Source organism: Acanthochromis polyacanthus, chromosome 9 (assembly GCF_021347895.1).
Source record: "Acanthochromis polyacanthus isolate Apoly-LR-REF ecotype Palm Island chromosome 9, KAUST_Apoly_ChrSc, whole genome shotgun sequence".
Lineage (NCBI taxonomy): Eukaryota > Metazoa > Chordata > Actinopteri > Pomacentridae > Acanthochromis > Acanthochromis polyacanthus.
This window is the reverse complement of record NC_067121.1, coordinates 22,039,697-22,062,822: the sequence shown is the minus strand read 5'-3', so window position 1 is coordinate 22,062,822 and position 23,126 is coordinate 22,039,697. Positions and strand designations below refer to the sequence as shown.

The 23,126-nt window shown below is 39.7% G+C and overlaps 1 protein-coding gene across 1 annotated transcript; it reads right to left on the bottom strand.

Moving 5' to 3' along the window:
• Positions 1–910: 910 nt before the first annotated feature.
• Positions 911–21,917, bottom strand: pcmtd1 (protein-L-isoaspartate (D-aspartate) O-methyltransferase domain containing 1). The gene is made up of 7 exons (XM_022194478.2): positions 21,680–21,917; positions 19,482–19,623; positions 8,960–9,425; positions 8,403–8,505; positions 7,745–7,916; positions 4,059–4,182; positions 911–3,717 (listed from the first exon to the last, which is right to left on the bottom strand). Exons 3-7 carry the CDS (start codon positions 9,264–9,266, stop codon positions 3,341–3,343), a joined length of 1,083 nt encoding a protein of 360 aa, XP_022050170.1. The 5' UTR covers positions 9,267–9,425; positions 19,482–19,623; positions 21,680–21,917; the 3' UTR covers positions 911–3,340.
• Positions 21,918–23,126: the final 1,209 nt, after the last annotated feature.

Below are 23,126 nucleotides of genomic sequence, written 5' to 3'. Positions count from 1 at the left end.
CATGTATTTATGGAAAATTCTGAAATGTGTTGTGCACATCCAGCCACAGAACTTTCATCCATATTTTACATGAAGAACCATTTTCAATACTGCCTTTCAATACTGCTCTTGCTGTTGGTTTTTTTTGTGTGCTTTTTTTAGGCTTAATGTTATCTCTATAATAAGATTTTAACAGGCAAAATGCTCTTAAATTACACCAGAATGCAGGAAATAGGATCAATAATTTTCAAAATTTTCTGGGGGAGGGCCCCCAGACCCCCTGTCATCATCCCACACAAACCAAATCTCACTCTAAGGTTTGGTCATAAGTTGCCAGCCTTGCAGACATAGCAAACAGGGTTTGGACTGACAAGATGATTTCTTTGGAATTACCTGTGGGAAAACAAAAGGGGAATTGTATCTGAATGATAAAGGAATGCAGGATTTTCTGACAGAAATGTCATTTAAGAAAGCTTATGAATGTAATCATTTTTATTTATGGCTTTTCAGTTTCATATTTTAACAAATGCAAGACCTAATTTTGCACAACAGTTTCCCGCAGGCAAAGGTGGGCCAGTTCTTCCAGATTCCAAGTAACTCAATTGAAGCTTACCACTAAATCTACTCAAATTTCCACGTACCAGCACCAGCTTTTATAGAGCAAACACAGCATCCAAAAAGCACTCAAATTTTCACAAGATAATAAAAGAATTGGCACTCTGACGATGATGATGTGTCCAGCACAGAAAGCAGCAGTAACAAAAGCAAACAAGGTCAACACAAGCTTGGTGTCAGCAGCATGTTTCTACTTCATGTCTGCTCGTCATTAAGGACTCATTTCACTCCTCAGCCATGCTTGGAAATACGAAAGAAAACCATGTATCAGGCAAGACTGAAAAAAGAGCAGTTACAATGATTAGAGGACACATGATGTGATTGTGACCTTTATTTTTGTGCCAAACATTTACGGAGAAACAACACATTTTCAAAATGAACTGCACACTCTATGAGAAATCAACCTAGGCCTGATAAAACAGGAAGGGAAACTGTTCTGGCTCAAATGAACTTAACATAAGAGCTCAGAATTAGCTATGACTTGGTATTTACCGGGTGCCATTTGTTTAGTCGGATCTCGTCCACATTTAATGTAATCACAGCAGTCCCATTAACTTTGGTGCAAGGCGAGACCTGAGAGTCGAGGTTGTAGGTCCCCTCCTTTCAATACTTAATGTGCTCTCTAATTAGCAATTACATTTCAGATAATGGTATATAAAGTGTTGCATGGCTGTAATTGGTCATGTGAATTTTAATGGGTACTACACAAATCAAATGGGACTATGTTGTTATTGGTAATTATAAGCTGAGAAATTATTCCATTATTGCTTACTTGCAAAGCTCTGCAATGAATGTAAAAAAAAAAAAAAAAACGGAACAAAAAAAAAAAACCTTACAGAAAATAAATGTTACCTCGTCACACACAAAAACTACTAATAGAATATTCAGCCCCGCTTTCAAACAAAACATTTTTCATTACACCAGAACAAAATGAAGACCTATAGCACTAATATATCTTACCTATTTAACAGACAGCAGTGGAGTTTGGATCTACAGAGTTCCCAGTGTCAAAGATACAGTACAGCAAGAGGGCGCTACAACAAATCAACTGCAAATTAAACTGTATGCAGAATCATATGATAACAATACATATTTATCACCTTTATATTGAATAGAATTAATATCAACAACATTCAACTCAGCTTTTGGAGTACTAAATTATGCATTCAAAGTAAGATGAAAGAACTTTCCAACTCTGTGATGGTAAAGCGTGAAGAAAAAGTGTGACCTATCGGGTCAGTGATGTGCTCTTTTCTTTTCTTTTCTTGTTTTTTTTTTTTTCTTTTTTCACCGTGGAATGTTTTTGTAGAAATATACCATTGTTTGGGTGAATTTACTGTGCCAGGAAACTCGCAGAACTCCTAACGTGATGGGGTACGTTGGCACTTAAAAGCCATCACTATCAGGGAAATTCTGCAAGCAAATTGTATTTAAACAAGATTTACATTGCAATAAGTCCATTCCATACAAATTATGCCAAAAAGTGGAACCTTGTTTTTTTTTGTTTTTTTTCCCCACTTGAGCTTGAGGATTGCAGATTAAGGTGCTTTACTGGACACTTCCATAGTCCACAGTAAAATAAAAAAGGCGTCAAAATCCTCAACGATTTTGATTTTGCATTGTTGTTCAATTCTACAAAAAAAAAAAAAAAGCAGTACTATACAGAACTCAATATTTGTCTCAAGGCCTTCTAACTGATTGATTATCTTGAAATTCTTTTTCTTTTTTTTTTTTAAAAAGAAACATTTCCAAACTTGATCACTTGGAACATCACCTCCAGTGACCAGTCATATAATGTGAAGCAAAGTCAGGAACACCCAAGACATATACAATATATTCATGCATGTACTCAAAACTAACATCTCCCCTTCACCAGTTCCCTCCAAAACAAAGCTGAAAACCACCCATAAACGCCTGCATGTCATCCATATTTCAGACCTCTGATATGCTAAACTAAAATATCCTATGCACAATGGGAGATAAACCATGGAGAGGAGATGGGCTTACGACATCTTATCATATCAAGTAGTACATCAGCTACTCATAGTGAGAAAACAGAAGAATGTCAGCACCCTGTAGAAAAAGTTACATTAAAAGGTGCTCGGTAGAAAAAAATTATGAACCGCTCTAGTCTTTCAGTGATCTCTTGTAATAGGAAGGTATAAAACACACTGACCTGAAAGGAAGAGTAATGACATAAGTGCCGCGCTCATGATTATGCAAGAACGTCTTACTCTTTAACTCAAAATGGGAGAGTGTGGCCTTATTTGCCTTTCAGCATCTTTTGTTCCTTTCAGCATCATTAAATCAGCAGACACTGATAGTAAGTTAAAGCTTCTAAAAAAGGTGCAATAAAAGTCTTCATCTCAGCATGATCATATTTTTAACAAATATAGTAAGAACTTTGTGGTTTTTTTGTACAATTTTTAATCTGCACACTGCGGCAGAAATCCTGTGATAAAATCTGAATCTCAAAACTGGTTTTCTGAAACTATGTCCATTTTTAGTATACTTTTTACATAGTTATTTATTTCTTCGATATACAAATCAAAAGAAAATGTCAACAAAAAAACAACACTCATGACAATCATAACATTATTATCCAATATTATCTATGACGTCTCTTTCCATTACAGTTTTGCCATCAAGATTAAGTGGAAATAATGCTACATTTGTACTGAAAAAGGTGAAGAAAAGCATTTCAGCAGGCGCTGTACCCATTAAGAACGGATATCGAGTGAATCAGTCATTTCTCTCTGTAATACAGCAAGTATGCTTTCAGTGACTCAGGCAGCGGTAGGGCCATTATTTGGTCTCTCAACACGTTCACTTGCTTGATGATTTCAATGTCGCCAATGTCTCTCTCTTCCTCCTCCTCCTCCACTTCCTTGTGCTCCTCCTCAGCGTGCTCCTCCTCTTCGCTCTCCACCATTTGGGGGATCAGCTGGTTTCCTACAAAAACGTAAGTGTTGATGCGGCGCCGCCGGCAGCGCCTGCGTTTGCGCTTCTGGGGGACTCGTTGCACCGTGCCCTTCCCCTGACTGTCCTCGTTGGCCAGGTTTCTGAGAGTGCGGCGTATGTAGATCCGAGACAGATCCTGAAGGCTGCGGACAGTCACTGGGGCTGAGGACAAAGAGAGATGACACGCTCCTTCAGGGCAATGCACCAAATAAATAAGAATAATCCATACAACTGCACCAGTCCTTCAACTAGGTCAGCATAAACAAGCGAGGACGGCAAAGAGGGAAAAAAAAACTGTCTCAGTGTTTCAAGGAAGGAAACAACTGGGTCTATGAAGCTGCTGCAGGGCGAGCTTCATATGTCAAGGCAAATACTGCTTTAGGAACTGTCTCATCACATCACTTCGACTTTAAAATATTGCCTGCTTTACATTTCACGACGAATCAGGCATAATAAAACACAAGGCCTAAGATTTCTGGTTTGGTCAAAGCTGGGGAACTCACGCAGCTGGACAGTGTCAGGTTTCTCTCCATCAGCTCTGCTCTGCTGGACCAAAGGGGCAAAGGACACCGCCAAGATGTTTTTGCTCTCCCATGTGCACTGGCCAGTCCTGGTTATCTGGGTCAGCTGCATAAAGAGACAACACCTGAACTCAACACTGAGCACTTATAAAATATGGAATGCTCTATTACATTAGGGAGCAAAGGAAAAGGGCTTCAGCCTGCCCAGACGCTTTAAATCTATCACGTATTATGTTCATGTTTGCACACATACTGGTGAATGTTCATCTTTGCGTGAGTATTTTGCCCATCAGCTTTACTGGCGGTGTGTTTTTTTAGAATTTACCACCTTAATAGAGAGTTTTCTGAGGGTGTATCTCTGTGTCTGGATTCTCAACACCTACCAGCAAAACAATATAGCTGCTATCTGTGTACAAACAGCGTTTGTTCTGATTTATGCAAGGCCAAACTCCAGGTGCTCATTATGACTGCATAACCATAGAACTAAAAATTGTACCTCTTGAGGAAGAAAAGCTTCTCCTTCCATTTGTACAAATAAGTGCATGAAACATCAACAGTGTTTGTCATTCATTCTTCTAATATTCAATTGAGAATCCATGATCAGAAAATGGAAAAATAAAGAAGCATGTCACTTCCTCTTTCATTTATGAATCCAACACAACAGGCAGTAAAAAATAACATCTTGCTTTGTGTACTTTGGACTTTAAGCTCAAGCAGTTTAGATGTTCATATTTAATCTGTCCAATCGGTGTGACCAGGAAGTTACTGGTTGCATTAGATAAGTGCGCAAGCAACAGCACACGATCTGGTGTATTGAATATGACCTTGAACAACAACATCAGTATATTTTTTCCAACAGAGTGTCATATTTAATATGACATAATTAATATTCACTTGTGTGAATACTTATAAACTTCTATAAGAAAGCAGAAGTAAGATTAAGATTAAGACTGATGTCAGACTTGGTTACATTTTGGAAAATTGACTTTGCCAAATTAACTACTAACCATGTCTTTTTTTCTGTGTTCTGTTGGATGTGCTGACAACCATCTCTGCATTACTTTGACACGGAGGAAATCCCACTTAAGTTCGAAGGCCTGCCCGTTAGTGTCCCTAGACATGCACACAGAGAGTTACACTATGTGCTGTAAAGTGAGCCTCAGTTTTCACCCTATATATTGGTCATAATTAATAGTCTTATTTATGAGGTACAGATGCACACTTTCACTCTTGATCCTGATTGTGAAATAGTGTTCTTATAATTATGACACAGTGTACTGTGTGCAACAGGCTAACAGGGCAGGAGGTATGTCAAAATACTTCCAGGATTAGCATTTTGTAAAGTGAAAACAGAACAGTGTTTTTAATCAGGTGTGGCTGGATGGCCCGTTATATCTGAAGAACAGGAATCTGTCGTGTTGTGTCTGTGTCTGTGTATCATGGCACTAACAAAACTAACAAAACAGACTTTTGATGACCTCAGAAAAACAGTTGTTGATGCTCATCCGGCTGAATAAAGGTTACAAAAACATCTCTATAGTGTTTGGACTACACCACTTCAGAGTCAGACAGATTGTGTACAAATGGAGGAAATTCAAGTCCATTGTTAGCCTCCCTGGGAGTGAGCGTCCAACAAAGATGACTTCTAGAGCAAGGTGTGTAACACTCACAAAGGGAGCTGTGCATGGCCGGGCTGCTAAGAAAAAAAACAAACACTGCTCTAAAAAAAAAAAAAGGAGAAAAAAGTCGCTGGTTATCTGCAGTTTTCTCGTGGAGAAGCCAGAAGACTAAAGGAAATATGTTTTGTTGTTGTTCGACACTAAAAGCAACTTTTTGGTGTAAATGAGAAGTGCTATTCTTGGAGAAAGGGAAACACAAAGCACTGCATTCCAGCATAAGAACCTTATCTCTGTTAAATTCATGAATCTTGTTGGTAGTATCAAGGTTTGGGCCTGTTTTGCTGCGTCTCCGTTTTAGACGGCTTACCATCATTGATGGAACAGTGAATTCTGAAGTATAGCAATGAATTCTAAAAGAAAATATCAGGACATCTGTCCGTGAACTGAATTTCATGAGAAAGTGGGTCATGGTTAAAGAATTAGTGGAGGGCCAAGTCAAAGTCCTTAATCCAACAGAAATGTTGTGGAAGGACCTGAAACAAACAGCTCATGTCAGTACTTCTGAATAGAGCAATGAGCTAAAGCTCCTCCAAGCAGGACTGATCACCACTTCTCTGTTTAGTTGCAGTTGAGAGCCAACAAAAAATAATCCAGACACAACCACAAACCCACATGAGTATTGTGAAATACACTAAAAGGCTGTAACAAGTAATTGTCAATTTGAATAGCATTATCTTCACTTCTCCTGTCTCTCATCTGCTCTGGCTTTTGTGTGTCTGTTTCCGTGACAGAGCAAAGGAGACACACATGATGAAACAGACGCACAAAAACCGGAGCAGAAAAACAGAAAGGGGAGGCAAAAGAGTAGTAGAAACTCTCATTTTGAGCTGAAATTAAATTAGTGCATACAAAGGTAAATAATATAAGATACTTTTTTTTTTTTTAATTCTTTGTTTTTTTTGGGAGCATAGGCTGAATGCTCTAGACTGCACTGCCGCCTTGCTTTTACAGTGTGCTGTGAGACGTTACTCTGAGCCTGATTTTAAATTTGATGAGACACAACAGCTTCAAAGGAGTGATTCACATTGACCAACATGCACTAATGTAACCAACTACAACATGGAGAGGCTAGGATTAAAACACACACACAGAAAGTGTGTGTGTTTTTGCTCTCTGCTGAGGATATCATTACTCCACTGTATCATAGCAGACAGAGATTTGTTTCGATATTAATGTTCAAAATCTCTCTCCACTTTGTCTTTGAAGACTGTCACTCATACAGCGTGAGTATCCACATTGTGAAGTAGCTCTGCGCTCCATTTCCCCCTGCTACAATGGGTGTTTCGTATTTGTCCACTCTGAAGAGTAATTTTGAACAGCTCTGGAGGAGGTGGAGATGGAGGTGGAGAATGTCGGTTTGGTGCTGATGAAAGGCCACAGCAAAGAGAAAAAAAATGTTTTGAAAATCACTCGCATTAGTGTGGACATAGCCTGAGTAAATTTGGGTTGTAGAGTTTTCAAGCTGTTACAGTTCGCAGGCTGTTCTCATCTTTCATCTTACTACTACCTTCTACATGTTGTGCTTTGTTAACACTGTAGAACATATGATTGTGTTCTTATTTATGTGTAATGGACTCCCTTCAGGCTGCACTACTGAGTAACTACCAACATAAAACATTCAAACCGTGGACTGCAATATAATCTGAGCCATGTTTTGCATTACTTCTGTTTCTTTTTCAATTAAATGCCATAAATTGCTCAAAGTCTTGACCATGTATCTGTCACAACCTTTGAGCCCTCTTAGATACCCCTGCTGGCGTTCGCACATCCACCATTTTGAATAAAACATTATTTATACAGCACTCTGTGTGCTCTATACAAGACTGATTAAATCCAGGGTCAGCTGTGGTTCAATAATGGATGGGAAAGTTGCATAACCAGTCTTGTAGGTCAAAGCCGTTTTACCTTGTTTTGCCTCATGTGTTAGCACTTTGAATAGCAATCACAGCGTGTCGATTCTGTGTCACCCTGACAGCTTGTACTTCTTACCTGATCCTCTATAGGCATCACCAGAATGCCTCCAATTTTAAGCAGTACTTTCATGTAGTTTTCATGGTCCTTCTGCACTCCAGCGCCGCAGTAAATGCGATCGTATTGGTGACTGTCTGTTGAGATTTCAAGACAATTCCCCACCACAAAGACAGGTTCACAGAACTCAAACCTGTGAAAAAATATAATCAAAAGTGCAGTGAATAACACACGAAAGCACTGATAGAAAACATGTTTTTCTCTCTTGCAGTCTCTTCATCACAGTATGCTGTGACAGAATCAAGCAAATTACAAGAGATTTAAATGTACTTCATTTGTAAAACTGTCACCAGGCCTTCTGTTTGGAAACAGCCACTTCTGTATAAACATAAAGTTGGACTTTTTCTTGCCTGGCTCTGTTCAGTGATAACAAAATCCACCTAGTAGCAGCAGCTTTATTTTTTTGCTTACTTCAAACAAACACTGACAATTCATTGCTATATGGGTGGTTATGCATCGGGCAGTTTCTTTGCTTGAACCCGGCAACTACCAGAGACTGAGGGAGTTTATAGCCTGTCATGTAACCCTCCATAAGATAATAAAGTGTCTTTCTTTCACTTTGGATTTGTCAATCAACACGTCACCTAAAACAAAATGTTCTTTTAAAGCTTGTACTCACTTGTCAAAGCTGTCACTATTCTTTATGAAATCGTCCAGTTTCTCTCTGGCATATTCAACAACATCCTTGTGGAGCTCAACTCCGTGGTTCACACCAAAAGGTCCTTGGGAGAAAAAAAAAACAAAAAACATTAACAATATTTTTCTTAAAATCAGTTACTACGATGTGTCCAAAAGCTATTTATTGTGGTGTTACTTGGATTGTTTACTGATCAAAAAAGCATCAAAATAACTGGTTTCTGCTCATCAAATGTGAATATTTGCCGCTTTCTTTTGTTTTATGTGAGTGTAAACTGTATTTTCATGCTGTTTGTCAAACTCAACCAGCAACTTGATGGCACTGGATTTTAAAACTGTTCACCTTTTTTTTTTTTTTGACATTTTACAAACCAAGCATTTATTTAAGGAATCAGAAAAAAAAACATTGCAGCCTTGTATCACTGATGCTTCTCTGTAGTTTCCCAGCAAATGAGTCCATCTAGATTTGAGAGAACATTTGAGCACTGCCCACGCATGAAAAAAAAAAAACACTGTTGAAAAAGTGCAGTCTAAAATTACCTATGATGAGGCCAACCATTGTGCTCAGGTAGCCGGTTCCGCTGCCCAGATTGAGGAAAGAAAGTCCTGGCTGCAGTTTGAGGGCCTCCATCACCTCAGAGTATATACACGGAGCAGACAGGTGTATGTTTCCATGCTTCCACGCCAAGTCTTTGTAGGCACTGTCCCGGTAGCCGTCTAGATAGTAGTCTCCGCGGTCTATGGCCCTAAAAGCCTGTTCAACTTTTTCTGTGCGAATATACTGAGCCTCCTTCAGATTATCAATGAGGTCGTCATTGTCCTCCCCGGCACTCACAGCTCCCCCCATGGCGACAAGAGAAGAGAAACGTAGAAGCCGAACTCGTACTCAGGGTGAGCGATTCCTCCTCAGAGTGGCATGGAGATGGGTTGGCTGGCTGAAGGATCCTGCCGCTGTGACTCCTCAGATGTCTGTTCAGACGGCGTTCATGTCCAGGCACCAAGTGACCTGAGAAAAATGAAACATGGTTTGAAAACATGCCTGCTGGGAGATCCAGTGTCTGGTTAAAATCTACAAGTGAAATGCAGCTTTCAGATGCTGATAAAAGAGCAGATTTATAAATCCACATCTGGGATTGTCTTAAGATGAAAAATTAACAAGCCAGAGAAACGGAGCGTGTTTTTTTTTCAAAATTAGTTCCCTTCAGGATAAAATCTACGATTTGTATTCTGCAGTGCTGTAGTAAAAGGGTAAGTGAAATACTTTGCAAGCGTTTATGTGAAAATTTACGACAGACAACACATCCATCAAACTGTCATTTAAAAGTAAGTCTTCTTTTATATTGATTGCATGAATATATTTAGTAAAATCCCCAAAAGACATCTGACATGACATAGCAGGGAGAGCACAAGTGCAATTAATAACCTTGATAACATCTGCATTCAATTTGGCTACAAGGCTCCTGCTATAATTCATGCTAGCTCATTGTTATGGTATCCACAAATGCTGAATTGGTCTAAGATATTATTAAACAGTTTTTAAACTCTGCTTTTGTTACTATAACAGAACAATGTGTGTAAAAAGAGCTTAATGACACAATAAAACTGAAATACTAACATTTATATAATATGTTACAGTACTATTTGTGAACAAAAATGCAGAGAATAACATGCTGCGTCTAAGATTAGTTTAAAAGATTATTCAATCAAAAGAAAAACTCTTCTTGCAAGTTTGCCATTTTTCCCCCCACTGCCCTACAAAGTTAAGACAGAAATTCTTGTCAAGAGACGGGATAACAATCTGCAGTAAATTAATAATATGAAAAATTATTATCAGCAGCTCTAACATTTTCAGAATCAGATTGAATTGTGTGGTATGAGGCATCAACATCAGAAACAGTGTGTCTCAATGTCATGTCCTGCACCGCTGTGGGATCTGCTATGTCCAGAGGGCAGATGTGGAGTTATGCAATAGAAGTTTGACACTAGGGGTGGACGGTAAGGACAGAGCCCTCCATCCCAGCATATGAAAATCTATTATAAAACATACAACCAGACAAGCTATTCAGTTATTGGACATGACTAAAAAAGCAAAAATCTCATCCAAGTCTTAATTTTCTGCCTAAAACACACAGAAACAGCTTTCATAGTGTAAAACCGTAATCGCAGAAGATGAATGTTGCTTCACAGCACACTGACGTCACGCCGATAATCAAATTACATGCCTGCGCCATGCTCCAGATAAAAATCATTGTTTTGAAGGTATATTTGCACAGCCTGAACAATTTGAGACATTGTTGTAAACTAATAAATATACAAGCAGTGAGCAGCCAAGTGTGCCAGAGATTTTTTTTCATTTTTATTCAAGTTGTGCTTTCCTCTGATGCACCTGTCACATATGCAGGTGTGCAGAGACAGTTTCTTTCTTCATTTTTGAAGACACTTGGCCAACTCTACTGGAACACAAAACCGATGTCTGCAGAGAGTTAGATGTGACATAACAATGGCTTCAAATTGCTAACAATTTCTGCTGCTTATTTTTTCTTAATATCCTGTGTTTCCTGTTTTGTGTATTTTCAAAAATCCCCATAACAGAGAAGGTTCAAAGCCCCTTTTGGTTGAACTGCTCATAACTGATGTCCACAACAAATATGTGGGATCACAAAATGCTTTATATGAAGGGGTCAGAAGCCCCCAAAAGGTTGAGAACGTCTGATATAAGGCTGTGTTAAAGCTAAAATATGCACCCATCTCTGTCGCTTTGAAAGCTGCTTACATTAAAACTAATGAGCTGCTGGATTTACTATGTAGTGCTTCTCTATAAAGCACAACACTGTAGCAACAAAGAGAAAATTCCTTTTGAACATTCTATAAATGCTTTGCTATCCAAAATATCCAACCTTGTATAGCTTGAGATGAAGTTGAAGGAGATGAGTTTTGAATTCCTTCTCTGCCTCCTCAGCATCTCCACATCTGACTCAGCTAATAAAGATTAAATTCAGAGGTGACTTTGTAGTTGGAGGCCTGGTACGGTAATTTTCCATTGGCTCTTTCTCCCAGGCAAAAAGAATCATTGATTCACTCACCATAACTGGACATACGGTACTATATTTTTTATCCCCCCCCTTTTCCCCTCTGCAGGCATTGAAATAAAATCCAGGAAAATGGGTCAGGGGAGGTATTCAAGTAAATTGCTTTTGGGCGCTGCTGCACAGTCTTACCAATGATAATCCACAGTCTTGAAACAGGGGTCATTATCAGCTCACCCCTCTGAGACAAATCAACATCCACCAGCTAGGTAATAACACTTGTTAGTGTATTTGATAAAGTAGTTTTCTCAATTGCTTTGGCATGACTGCTGAACGATAATGAATATTTTCACTTGTTTACAACAATATAGAGTAGAATAACAGAATAGAATTACTTCACTAATCCCCGAGGGGAAATTCGGTAACACTAAATTTGAATGCCTTAATATTTTAGACAAATTACAAATGTGTTAGCACATCTATAACTCTGAGTTAGTACAATTGTTTAAAATCTGTACAACTATCAATGCATCTGCTGATTAAAATTGATTACGCTGCTTCTCAGGTGAAAAGTTGCACTCTCCAAAACATGTATAAAATGTTTAATTGTCTAAGTCATCACATGCACAACAGTCCATTCAATTGTAAAAGTCTATCTGGCCTCAATGCCCTCAATATTAGTAGTTTGCCTGGCAGTTGAAGCTTGTTTCTCACATTTTACACCCATCAGTCACACATTCGGATAAGTCAACTGACAGGGGCTGTGAGTGGGAATGAACACATGATCGCAAGAGAATCAATAGAATTTCTGAACACAGAAGAACCAGGCCCAATAAATAATATACAGGGGCAACTGCCTGCTGGAGAGGGTTAAGGATTCGTGGTGATATAATGAGGGAAAGAAAACTGAACAGAAGAAGAGGTAGAAGAGCAGGGTGTGAAGCACAGGGAGGCCGGGGGGAGCTTGGTTCCTCTTAATAACTCATGAGCTCCACTGAAAACATGAAATACATACATCTGTGAAATTGTGTGATGAGGTGGTTCTACAATACTGACATTCTGCTACTTTTGCCATGCGTTTTTATTTTCCTGTAGCTTCGCCACCACGGATCATTCGTAAACTTATTATTCATGTATGATTCATGAATGAGGGCAATTCATCACCAATTCACTTTAATAAAGAGAGCACAATCCGTGCCCTGCTCGCCATCAACATCTAAGCATGGCAGTGCAAAAGCGTCAGCTTCACTCACTTTAACTCCCAGATCAAAAAACAAGCTTCCTTGACTCCAGCTGCTGTAAATCAGAACAGAGGAACTATTCTGACACTCTGTGGTGCTGACAGCAGGCAGCAGCAGCTACTTATTTATTCATAATCTTATTAATAGGAACAATGATAAATAAAAGCTAAGACAAATGCTCTCTAAATATTTTATCTGTAGTTTCTGACCAGGGCCTGCACCTTCGCTTGGTGGTTAGTGCTTTCATCTTGCAGCTAGAAGATCCCTGTTTGCAGTCTGCCTTCCTGGGATCTTTCTGCATGGAGTTTGCATGTTCTCCCTGTGCATGCATGGGTTTTCTCCAGATACTCTGGCTTCCTCCCACAGTCAAAAAACATGTTCAGGTTAATTGATTATTCTAAATTGTCCGGAGGTTGAATGCTAGAATGCTGGGATAGACTCCAGTCCCCCGTGACCCTAATGAGGATAAAGCGGCGCATAGATAGCGGATGGATGTTTCTGACAATAAAAAAAGAAAAAAAGTGAGCTCTCCCAAAAGCCACGGTGTAGTTTGCACACTGTGGAAGAGTAAAAAGACACAGCTGTCCTACATGAAAGGCAGGTCACAATTGTGGACCATGAATTTAACCACATTCTGCAAATGGCAGAGGTCAGGTTAAAGTAAATTGTGCTATTGTGTCTTTAAATACTAAAATACTTTGCAGGAAAAACAAGCCAATCAATACTAGAATTATGTATGTTAACATATTCCTGTTAGAAGAAAACAGTTGAATTAATACAGGAAAATGACATACAGTCAATATAAGCCCCTCACAGGACAGACAGTGCATTACAGCATAGTACAGATACAGCTGCATTATCCATCCATCCATTATCCATACACTGCTTAATCCTCATTAGGGTCACGGGGGGCTGGAGTCTATCCCAGATGATTTAGGGTGAAGGCAGGGGACACCCTTGACAGTCTATCACAAGACCATATATGCATTCAAAGAATCACACGTGTATTCGACCTGTGGACAATTTAGAATAATCAATTAACCTGAACATGTTTTTGGACTGTGGGAGGAAGTTGAAGTACCCAGATTAAACCCACGCATGCACAGGGAGAACATGCAAACTCCATGCAGAAAGGTCCTGGGAAGGCGGGGATCTTCTAGCTGCAAGATCGAAGTGCTAAGCACCGAGCCACTGTGCAGCCCACAGTTGTATTATGCAGTTGTGAATTCCTACCTTGTGCTGGTGGCAGAAGAGCAGTCTCCATAGCTCAATAAGAGCAAAAGATCTGAAACATGGTGTCAGCAAATAATGCTATTACAATGAGAGATCTGGAGTGCAACTTTAGAGCGTAATGCTGTCTTTAAAAATATCCACACTATAAGGATCTCTATAAAGTACAGTGATGACCACGAATTAGCTCTACAAGGTCCCACTTCAGAGAAAATGATAGAATGAAAGACCTACAGTGCCAGTGTGTATATGTAATTACAATATATAGGTTTAAATATACTCCCTGAAGCCACAGAGAAGAAGGCAGAACTGGTTTGTTTTGCTGTACATGGGTGACTTCACAGAAATACAGATTTGATATCTTGTTTATTGTACTGCAGAGAACAAATGGAGCTGTAAGGAAGTGAAATACTTCACAGCCTTGTGTTTGTGGAGGAGTCTCAATCTGGCCAATGGCAGGAGGAGACATAGCCAAAATGTTATAGGCCACTGGGCCATACTGGATGAGCCAGACCAACATGGGAGTGGTATCAGTATGTGTGCTGCAATGTCTCAGACCGATCTGATTATACATGTTCTCAGTATTACCCATCAAACAGCCAGACGCTCTGGACATTCTCGGACTTCCTCTACAGAGATCCTGAGAATGAGAGAGGTTTGGTTTAACTGTGTAGGATGATGCAACCTTTCACTGTGCAAATGTCATCAGGGAAATGATCAGTGTTCACTTGTTGTCACCGTATTCTCCATTCATGATTCCAACTAAAGACTTCTTCCCTGGTGGAAGGTGTAAAATCTGTGGTTTCAATACAAAATGTCTCTTGCACGTTGCTTGCTACAATGGATGCTGCCTGTGATGACATTACAGCAGAGATTGTATGGGATTGTTATGCCAGAAGATTTTTCCTTTGCTGCTTCATAACATTACAAGGGAGACTATCAGGTGTGGTGTTAATTAAAAAAAAAAAAATCTGTGCTCAGACAGACATCCAGCGAGATGGGCTCTTTAGTGTAGCATTTTTGTATTATATTGCGCCGTGTAGATTTCCTGTGGTATAAGACAGCTACTTCACATAAATCACATTCAAGAAATGAGCCAAAGTAATTGAGAAAAACTGTAAACAGCATCCAGTCAAAAACACACACATAATATCCTGGGTTAACCCCAAGAGTGGACTAAAAGTGCCTCAATGCTATCTCAGGTCAGAGTGGCTGCTGTAACTCGGTTAGAAACACCTCGCTGTAACTTGTAGAATGATGAAACATGTAACGGATCCTTTCGCAACACGGGATCAGCTCTTGTGCCGTAACTAAATACCAAAGGCCTGTCTAGGCAGCACACCATGACGTACACGCTACCGATCAACAGACACTGTGAGGTAAACCGATCCTCTGGACATTCATCCGCATTTACAGTGTAAACGTTGAAGCAATGACAGCAAAGAAAATCACACTCACATGTCTTGTGGCTTAAAACGAGAGCATTTAATCACATGGGTAGCAGTAAGCCTTATGTTAAATATACTGATCTAATCCTCACCTTTGCTGTTAAGGTCAGCAATATGAAACATATACACTCAGCGACCAGTTTAATAGGTACACCTGTACAACTGAAAGCAGGTCTGGCATTAAATCTATGATGCCTTGGTGTTCATTTAACTATATGTTTTAGCATTGAAGCTATAATTAGCGGTGATATTTTACTGGATGTGATCATTCTGGTGTTTCTGATATTCTGCCCCACCACAAGAACACCTGCTCATACAATGTAGTCCAGTATAAATCCAGACTGTACTCTAATGTGAGCAACAAATGTAAAAAAAAAAAGACAATTATTAATGATTGTTGCGGTATTAATTATTTTTATTTCACCTCATCTGACCTGATTTGCATCAGATTGAACAGGCGTACTTAAAAAAGTAGCCACAGACTGTATTTGTCATTAGTAATATTTGTACCTAATAATTACAACTTGCAGATGAAAATCATCTGAGGGCAGCATCTGAATATTTTTTGTTATTTTTACTGCAGCAAAACTGTGAACACGCCAAGTTCATGCCATGAATAGGACATTACATAAAAGGCTTGATGGGGTATAATCAAAAATGCTGGTCCGACTGGGTAGGAAATAAACTTTGCTGCGAATTTGTCAAATGTATAATTTAACACAACATGTGTGCAAACATGTTTTACAAATTTAAGTATCATTTGAGTGCTAAAGTGTTTGAGTATGATTATAAGTCATGTGCAGCACAGCATGTATTTGTGCAAAGAAGCAAATGAAAGGAGTTGCACTGTGAAAAATATAAACGGTTTGACATGTAATTTGACTAAATACCCCTATTATAAACACTAATAGTATAACTAAAATAAGCCACACCAGTGCATATAGAGAGAGTGAAGCTGGTTGGTGTCTCTGATGGAACAAATCTGATGATTGTTTGAATCCTTATCTTGTGCTGCTGGGAAGTTTTTTCGCCTGTACAAAACTTTATTTAATGACAAAATACTTCAAATACTGATTACCTGTTCGTTGTTAAATCTGCTGTGGACAGTCTTGTTACATTCTAATACATTTTCTGTGACACAACAGTTCAGATAAAAGCTTTCACACTGTCTACACTTCCAAAAATCTGAAAACTTTGCTCTTTTCTGACCATGTTCACAATGTTTGACTGTGACAGCTCACCGACACCTCCTTCAGTGTGAAACCCAGGGCAAACGTTTCACACGTAATGTGTCGCTGCGTTTTCTAAAGGGCAGCAAGCGTATGCTACCAACAGGAAGAAATGTGTCAGTTACGGTCACCTTCTCAGCTTAGGCAGTTTTTCAACTCCTATATTAAAAGTTTCAGGGCAAGACAGAACAAACAATATGGAATTTATGGTCATCTGATGCAACAGACATGCACATGTTTTAGTTTAGTATATGGTTAGTTTTTATCTAACCTCGTGAAAAGAACTTTGAACTCCTTGAACCCCCTGTTCATGTGGTATACAGGCCATCACAGACCTTTAACCACCCAGTATTGTTCTCCTATCCAGCTCTGCCTCCCTCCCTGATGATTTAATCGGGGAAACAAGGTCACCCTCAAAGCAGATCTCCCACCTGGTGAACTGCCTCTCTTAATTTCCACCTCCGATGTCTGCACCATCCTGAGCAGGGTGAATGTGTGGAAGGCAGCTGGCTCAGAAGGAATATCTGGCTGTGTGCTAAGAGTCTGTGCAGGGCAGCTGGCCGGGGTCTTCATGGACATTTTCAATCTGTCCTTGGCCCAGGCTGCTGTCCCCACAAGCTTCAAGACCGCCACTATCGTGCCAGTGTAGAAGCACACCAGTGCTATGGCCCTGAATGACTTCCGCTCAGTTGCACTCACCCCCATCATTGCAAAGTGCTTCGAGAGACTGGTTTTATTGCCTCTGAAATCCTGACGGCCCCCTACCCTGGATCCCTATCAACTTACCAACTGCACCAACAGGTCAGCGGGGGACAACTCCACTGTATTCCTCTCTGCCCTGACCCACCGGGAGGACAAGTCCAACTCTTATGTCAGAATGCTGTTCACTGACTTCAGCTTAGGATTCAACACAATGATCCCCCCTCAGCTGATCTCCAAGCTGAGACAACTCATTATCAGCACATCCCTGTGCAATGGGACTTGGGACTTTCTAACAGACTCAGTTTGATAAGTCTGCTATACAATCTCTGCTCCTCCACTCTCACCCTGAACACCAGTCCTCTCCATTTTGACCCACGACTCTGTTCCTGTACATCATTCATTTAATATAATCAAGTTTGTCAACGACACAGTAGGCCTGACTATCACAACATTAGATTATATCCATGCTCACCAGTGAATAAGCCATGTTCATTTGGGGAGTAATAGGGCTTTTCCTCTGTTTCCATCATCAGGTATGACAACAATGTTAAGGTGAGTTCAGAATGAATAAAAAGCGTTTTTGTGTCTCCATTTATGCAAATTTGTCCACAGGACTCTGTGTTAATTAGTCACAAACAGCCGAGGGACGTAATGGTGCAGGTGTTTGTTTTACCGGACTAACAGCAGGAACCTACTCTGTTTGAGTGTGTGAGAAGCGAGTCAGATATTTTAAATTTACCAGCCATTTTCCTCTGAATCTTCTAATTTTTGCTCCTGCTGTCTCTGTGTACTCATGAAGAGGAGTCATACAGTTTTGGGATAAGTGTGATTTACTGCGCCAAATGAAAACATTTTTACCTCAAGCAGACGTGTCTGTCTCTCAGTCTGTGGCATCCAGATGAACCTGCAATTGTCTGCTTCTTCTCAGTGTCTCTGCATGCAGTGACATTTGCTTCGAGTTCAGTCCGAACGCAGCTTTGGAACGCGGTGCTTTTTGGTGCGTCACGAGAAAGACGGCATTACATAAAGTCGCAAACTCTGAGTATCGTTAATTATCAACAATTCATTTTTAAGCGAAAACAGCAGAAATCTATTGACTCCAGATTCTCAGTTGTAAATATTTGTGCCTTTGCTTTATTAAACATTAGAGTAAACAAAAAAAATCTTTAGTTTCAGCTCAGATGGCAGCACAAAGACACACAAGACATCTAAAGACGCCATCTTGATCCCTGGGAATATAAAATTGGACATTTTTAATAGTTTTTGGAAATTTTAAAGACAATGCCATTACTGAAATTAGGATATTTTTGCTCAGACTACAGATTGATAAAGAACACCATCAGGAGACTGATTATGACTATCTGTTTAAAAACAACGCCTGCAAATTATACAGATTTGTTGTATTTATTGATGTAAACATAAAATCACATGAAATAGAAAAGAATCAACTTCAACATATGTGTACTAAAAGGTCCACTACAGCCGTGCGCAGATTGCTGTGCTGAGAAGTTACAAAGCATAAATTTAACCTTTACCACATTTGCAGGGCATCAGATTTGGGACATTGTCATCTGTGACTATTTCTCCCTCTGACCTACGTTCCTCTGGTGCGCTTTTGATTTAAAATGTTCCTTTATATCATGATGGCACAGTTGAACATCACATTTTGTGAATTTTTATAAGTGTTAACATCGAATGCATTTTCTATTCCAAAGAGGTTGACATGTGGTAATAAGCCTTCACTACTGTTTTTGCACATATTTCTTAGAAGTGTTTCTTGAATTCTAAGGTGAATTTTGCATTATTTTCCAAGGTATTTCTATAGCCTATTTCAGTCATGCTCTCCTTTATGTCTATGTCTAGGTCTAATGGAGCACCCTGGAAAAGTTGTGACGGTACTCTTAGCAGGTTGGACCTGCAGACACCAGTTTATCACTTTTAACCTGGTAAAAGCCTGAACTGAACCCTGCCACATTAACAGAAAGGCACATACAGATAACAGTATTTTGAGTTGTGTGAAGCCACTTAAGAGATAATTCAGCGCCAGTATTACTCCAAAAATATCTCACTGACCACAGTTGCAATTACAGTGCTCTACAATTTAAGCTGCAAACAGAAATGTCCATAATAATGAAACTTTCCTACAAGAAAATCAGATACTTACAGCTCAGATCAATAGTACTCACCAATAGTGATTGTAGTCTGGTTTTGTTTTCCCTCTCCAAACGTTAACTGGAGCTGAGGTTTGGTTTGTTACTTCCAGCTGCTTGTAGAAGTTTTTCTTCTGAGTTTGTTAAATACCACAGCATCTAGCAGCAGCAGCAGGATCTGCACATGTGGAAAAACAGAACAGCACCAGTAACTTCATTAAATTCTCATAATTATGAGTTACCTCCAACATGGAGGCAGGATCAGCCTGGGTCAGGCTCTAATGGCAAGTCACAGTCACACTGTGTACTTTTTTTCCATTTCAGACAGCTGAGTTGCCACACAGAGCTGCAGTTTTTAACCTGCAGTTAAATCATTATTTTCATAGCAGCTGTCCTCAGGTTGACTCCTGAGCTCCATCACAGCTGTTGGAATATTTTTTATTACCTTCATAAAATAGCAGTTAGATGTCATCACACATGGACAGAGTTTGAAGTGATTAGGGAAATCTGAAATAACGTAGCAGTTAGTTATTCGGACAGTTTGATAAGCTTGCTATTAGTTTAGTCATTGTTTATTAGTGCATTAATCCTGATGTATGGTCCAGTCTCACGTGAATGACAAATATCACGTGTTAATGGCTTGAATTAGAAAAATGTTTTTATCTATTTTTTTCTCTGCTGTAAAATACAAAATGCTTTCATAATCATTAGAGATGTACAAAGGTGCCAGCTAGGTATAGTTACATGATAAAAACAACAACAACAACAACAAAAATCACACTAATGTAGAAAAACAAAGCACCACAGATTCACAAAACCCTCAATATACAAACGCATACACAGAAAATGAGACACAGAAAGAAGCAGGACAGTGTAGCGGTACAACATTAAAAAGAAGCCAAATAAACTACGGGTACATGCGAATTATCCACACTGCTCAGACGCTTCTAAATTGTCTGTAGGTGTGAATGTCAGTGTGCTTGTCAGTCTCTATGTGTAGTCCTAATAGACTGGGTGTCCCCTGCTTTCACCCTAAGAGAGCTGGGATAAACGCCACGCCCCACGACCCTAATGAGGTTTAAGCAGTGTATAGATAATGGATGGATGGATAATACAGTAGTCACAGACTGATCCTTTGTCTGAAAAAACTTAATATTCCTGATATTGCCATGCATGTACACAAAGTGTCCACAACACTGTAAACATCTCTCAGTCAGTAACATGTAAACAAAGTGGCGCTGGTGGCTGGACGCTGCTGCACATCACACAGGTGTTCTGCGTGTTCTGGTCACTGTGTTTGACATGCAGCAGTGTCCACAGATGTTCCTCAAGTCCCACAACTGACACCTGACGGAGCCAATCAGCGCCGCACCTGGTCACGTGCTGCAGTTGCCACACAGACGGCAGCCTGTCAGCCAATCAGCGGCCCGCACACTTTCTTCGCACTGCGTGTGACGGCGGAGCAAAACAACAACAGCGTCTTCATGAAAGCTTGTCAAGCGTTATTAATCATGATTCTTTCTAAATCCCACCCGTCCACGTCTGTGACAAACACATGGACACTCTGGTGTTTATTCCAGCCGCTGACAAACCCCGACAGACGCCGTGCTGCCACTGAGCATTCATGCAGCTTTTGTTCCCACTTGTCGACCAAAACGCAGTTGCTGGCCAGCTCTCTGCAGTGCGATTAACCCCAATCTTTAGCAGCAACTAGCTAAACCGGTTTGTTGGGAGAGGATAAACTGAGTCCTGCAGGTTTTAGTAACTGCTGCAGAAAAAATCCCACCGAATAAACAACACCAGTGATTTTTCCGAGCCTCTTCCGCATGATGTCGCTCAACATTTGTTACAGAAAAGTCTCCCATGGCCCGCTGCTGCAGCTTGTGCAAATGAAAATGCGAATTTACAGGCGAAATTGTGTGGTTTATGGTGGGGTTGAGCATTTTTATTAAACGTGTAGTGTCGGACATCGCCATCTGAGGTGCAGTTAAGCTGGCTAACGTTAGCTTTGGTGGGCCTGAGTGCGCCATCATCAAAACAGAGACAAAGCAGGTTAGGTAAGCTCGCCTCTTTATCCTGGCGTTACACAGAAAACAAACACAGCACACACACAGCCTGCCGTGTCACTGCTAACACAACTTACACAGTTATTACTGAGATAAACCGGCGAACAGACGACCCGGTGAACTCGCAGACAAACGGGAGTTAGCGGTAAACAAATGAAAAATACTCACAATGCCGTGTCGCATTTACACTCCTTGTAACTGGATGCAGCGAGCAATGCGACGGTCAGTGACAGTCACTCTGACACGATAACAGCCCCTTAAAAAGGCTGAGGACCGGTTTACCGAGCAAACCGGGTATTTGCATGGAAAGGTAAACTAGTAACGGCGAGTCGTTGTGTCGAAGTGGAAGAAGAAAGAAACAGCTGAGAGGAGGATGTAAACACATGTCACGTGGTTTAAAATGTCGATAGAGGGAAGCACTGTTGCTCTCACATCTATCTATCTATGGAAACATGCATTTTATTTTAGATTTTTCTGATAATTACTTAAATTTCAAACTGAAACAGTGTCGAATCAGCAAATACTACTCTTGAATTAGTTAGAATTAGTTCATCTTTAACTCTTATAGAGTGAACGAACCTCTGTTCAGTCCATCTCAATGGTCTATCTATCTATCTATCTATCTATCTATCTATCTATCTAAGGAAAATGCAATTTCAGACTGAAAAAATCTTAAATCAGCAAATATCACTCTTGAATTAATTGGAATTAGTTCATCTACCTATTTAACTCTTTTATAGAGTGTATTTTGTGGTGTAATTTACTTAATCTAGTATTTTTTTCGTTCTTTCATTCACTTTAAACACTTTTGACCTCTGTCCAGTGCCCTCTTATGTTGCATTGTTACATCTTGATTTAGTCTGTTTAGCTTTAGTTTATTTAGCCAGTGAACTAGAATGTACTTTGTGATTTTTACTTTGATTTGAAACTGAAATTTAATCTCAGTGTTGAATCTATCTATCTATCTATCTATCTATCTATCTATCTATCTATCTATCTATCTATCTATCTATCTATCTATCTATCTACACTGCAGTATTTCCCCCCACTTAAATATGTAAGACCATCAAACAAATTTAAATATGAGACAAAGATAACCAAAGTGAACACAAAGTGCAGTTTTAAATGATGATTTAATCTATTAAAGGAAAAAAAACTATCCAAACCTACCTATGTGACAAAGTAGTTGCCCCTCTTGTTAAATCGTGAATTAACTGTGGCTTATCACATTTTTTAGAAACCGAGTTCAATTTCACTGACCACACCGAAGCCTGTTTACCTCCAGATCTGTTTAATAAAGAAATCACTTAAATAGAACCTGTCTGATGAAATGGAATCATCCTAAGGATCTCAAAAAGCTGCTATCTAAAAACATTCAAGAACAGATGAGAAATAATGTAACTGACATCTATAAGTCTGGAAAGTGTTACAAAGCCATTTTTAAAGCTTTTGGACTCCAGTGAACCATGATGAGATCCATTATCCACAAATGGAGAAACATGGAACAGTGGTGAAACTTTATTACCAAAATTATCCCAAAAGCACAACGACAATTCATCCAGGAGGTCACAAAGGAATCCAGGACAACAACTAAAGAACTGCAGGCCTCCCTTGC

Coding starts and splice junctions, on each gene's coding strand:
- pcmtd1 (XM_022194478.2), bottom strand. CDS start 9,266: ATGGGGGGAGCTGTGAGTGCCGGGGAGGACAATGACGACCTCATTGAT. Junction 8,506..8,959: donor AATGGTTGGCCTCATCATAG/GTAATTTTAGAC, acceptor TTTTCTCCCAAG/GACCTTTTGGTGTGAACCAC. Junction 7,917..8,402: donor AATAGTGACAGCTTTGACAA/GTGAGTACAAGC, acceptor ATTTTTTCACAG/GTTTGAGTTCTGTGAACCTG.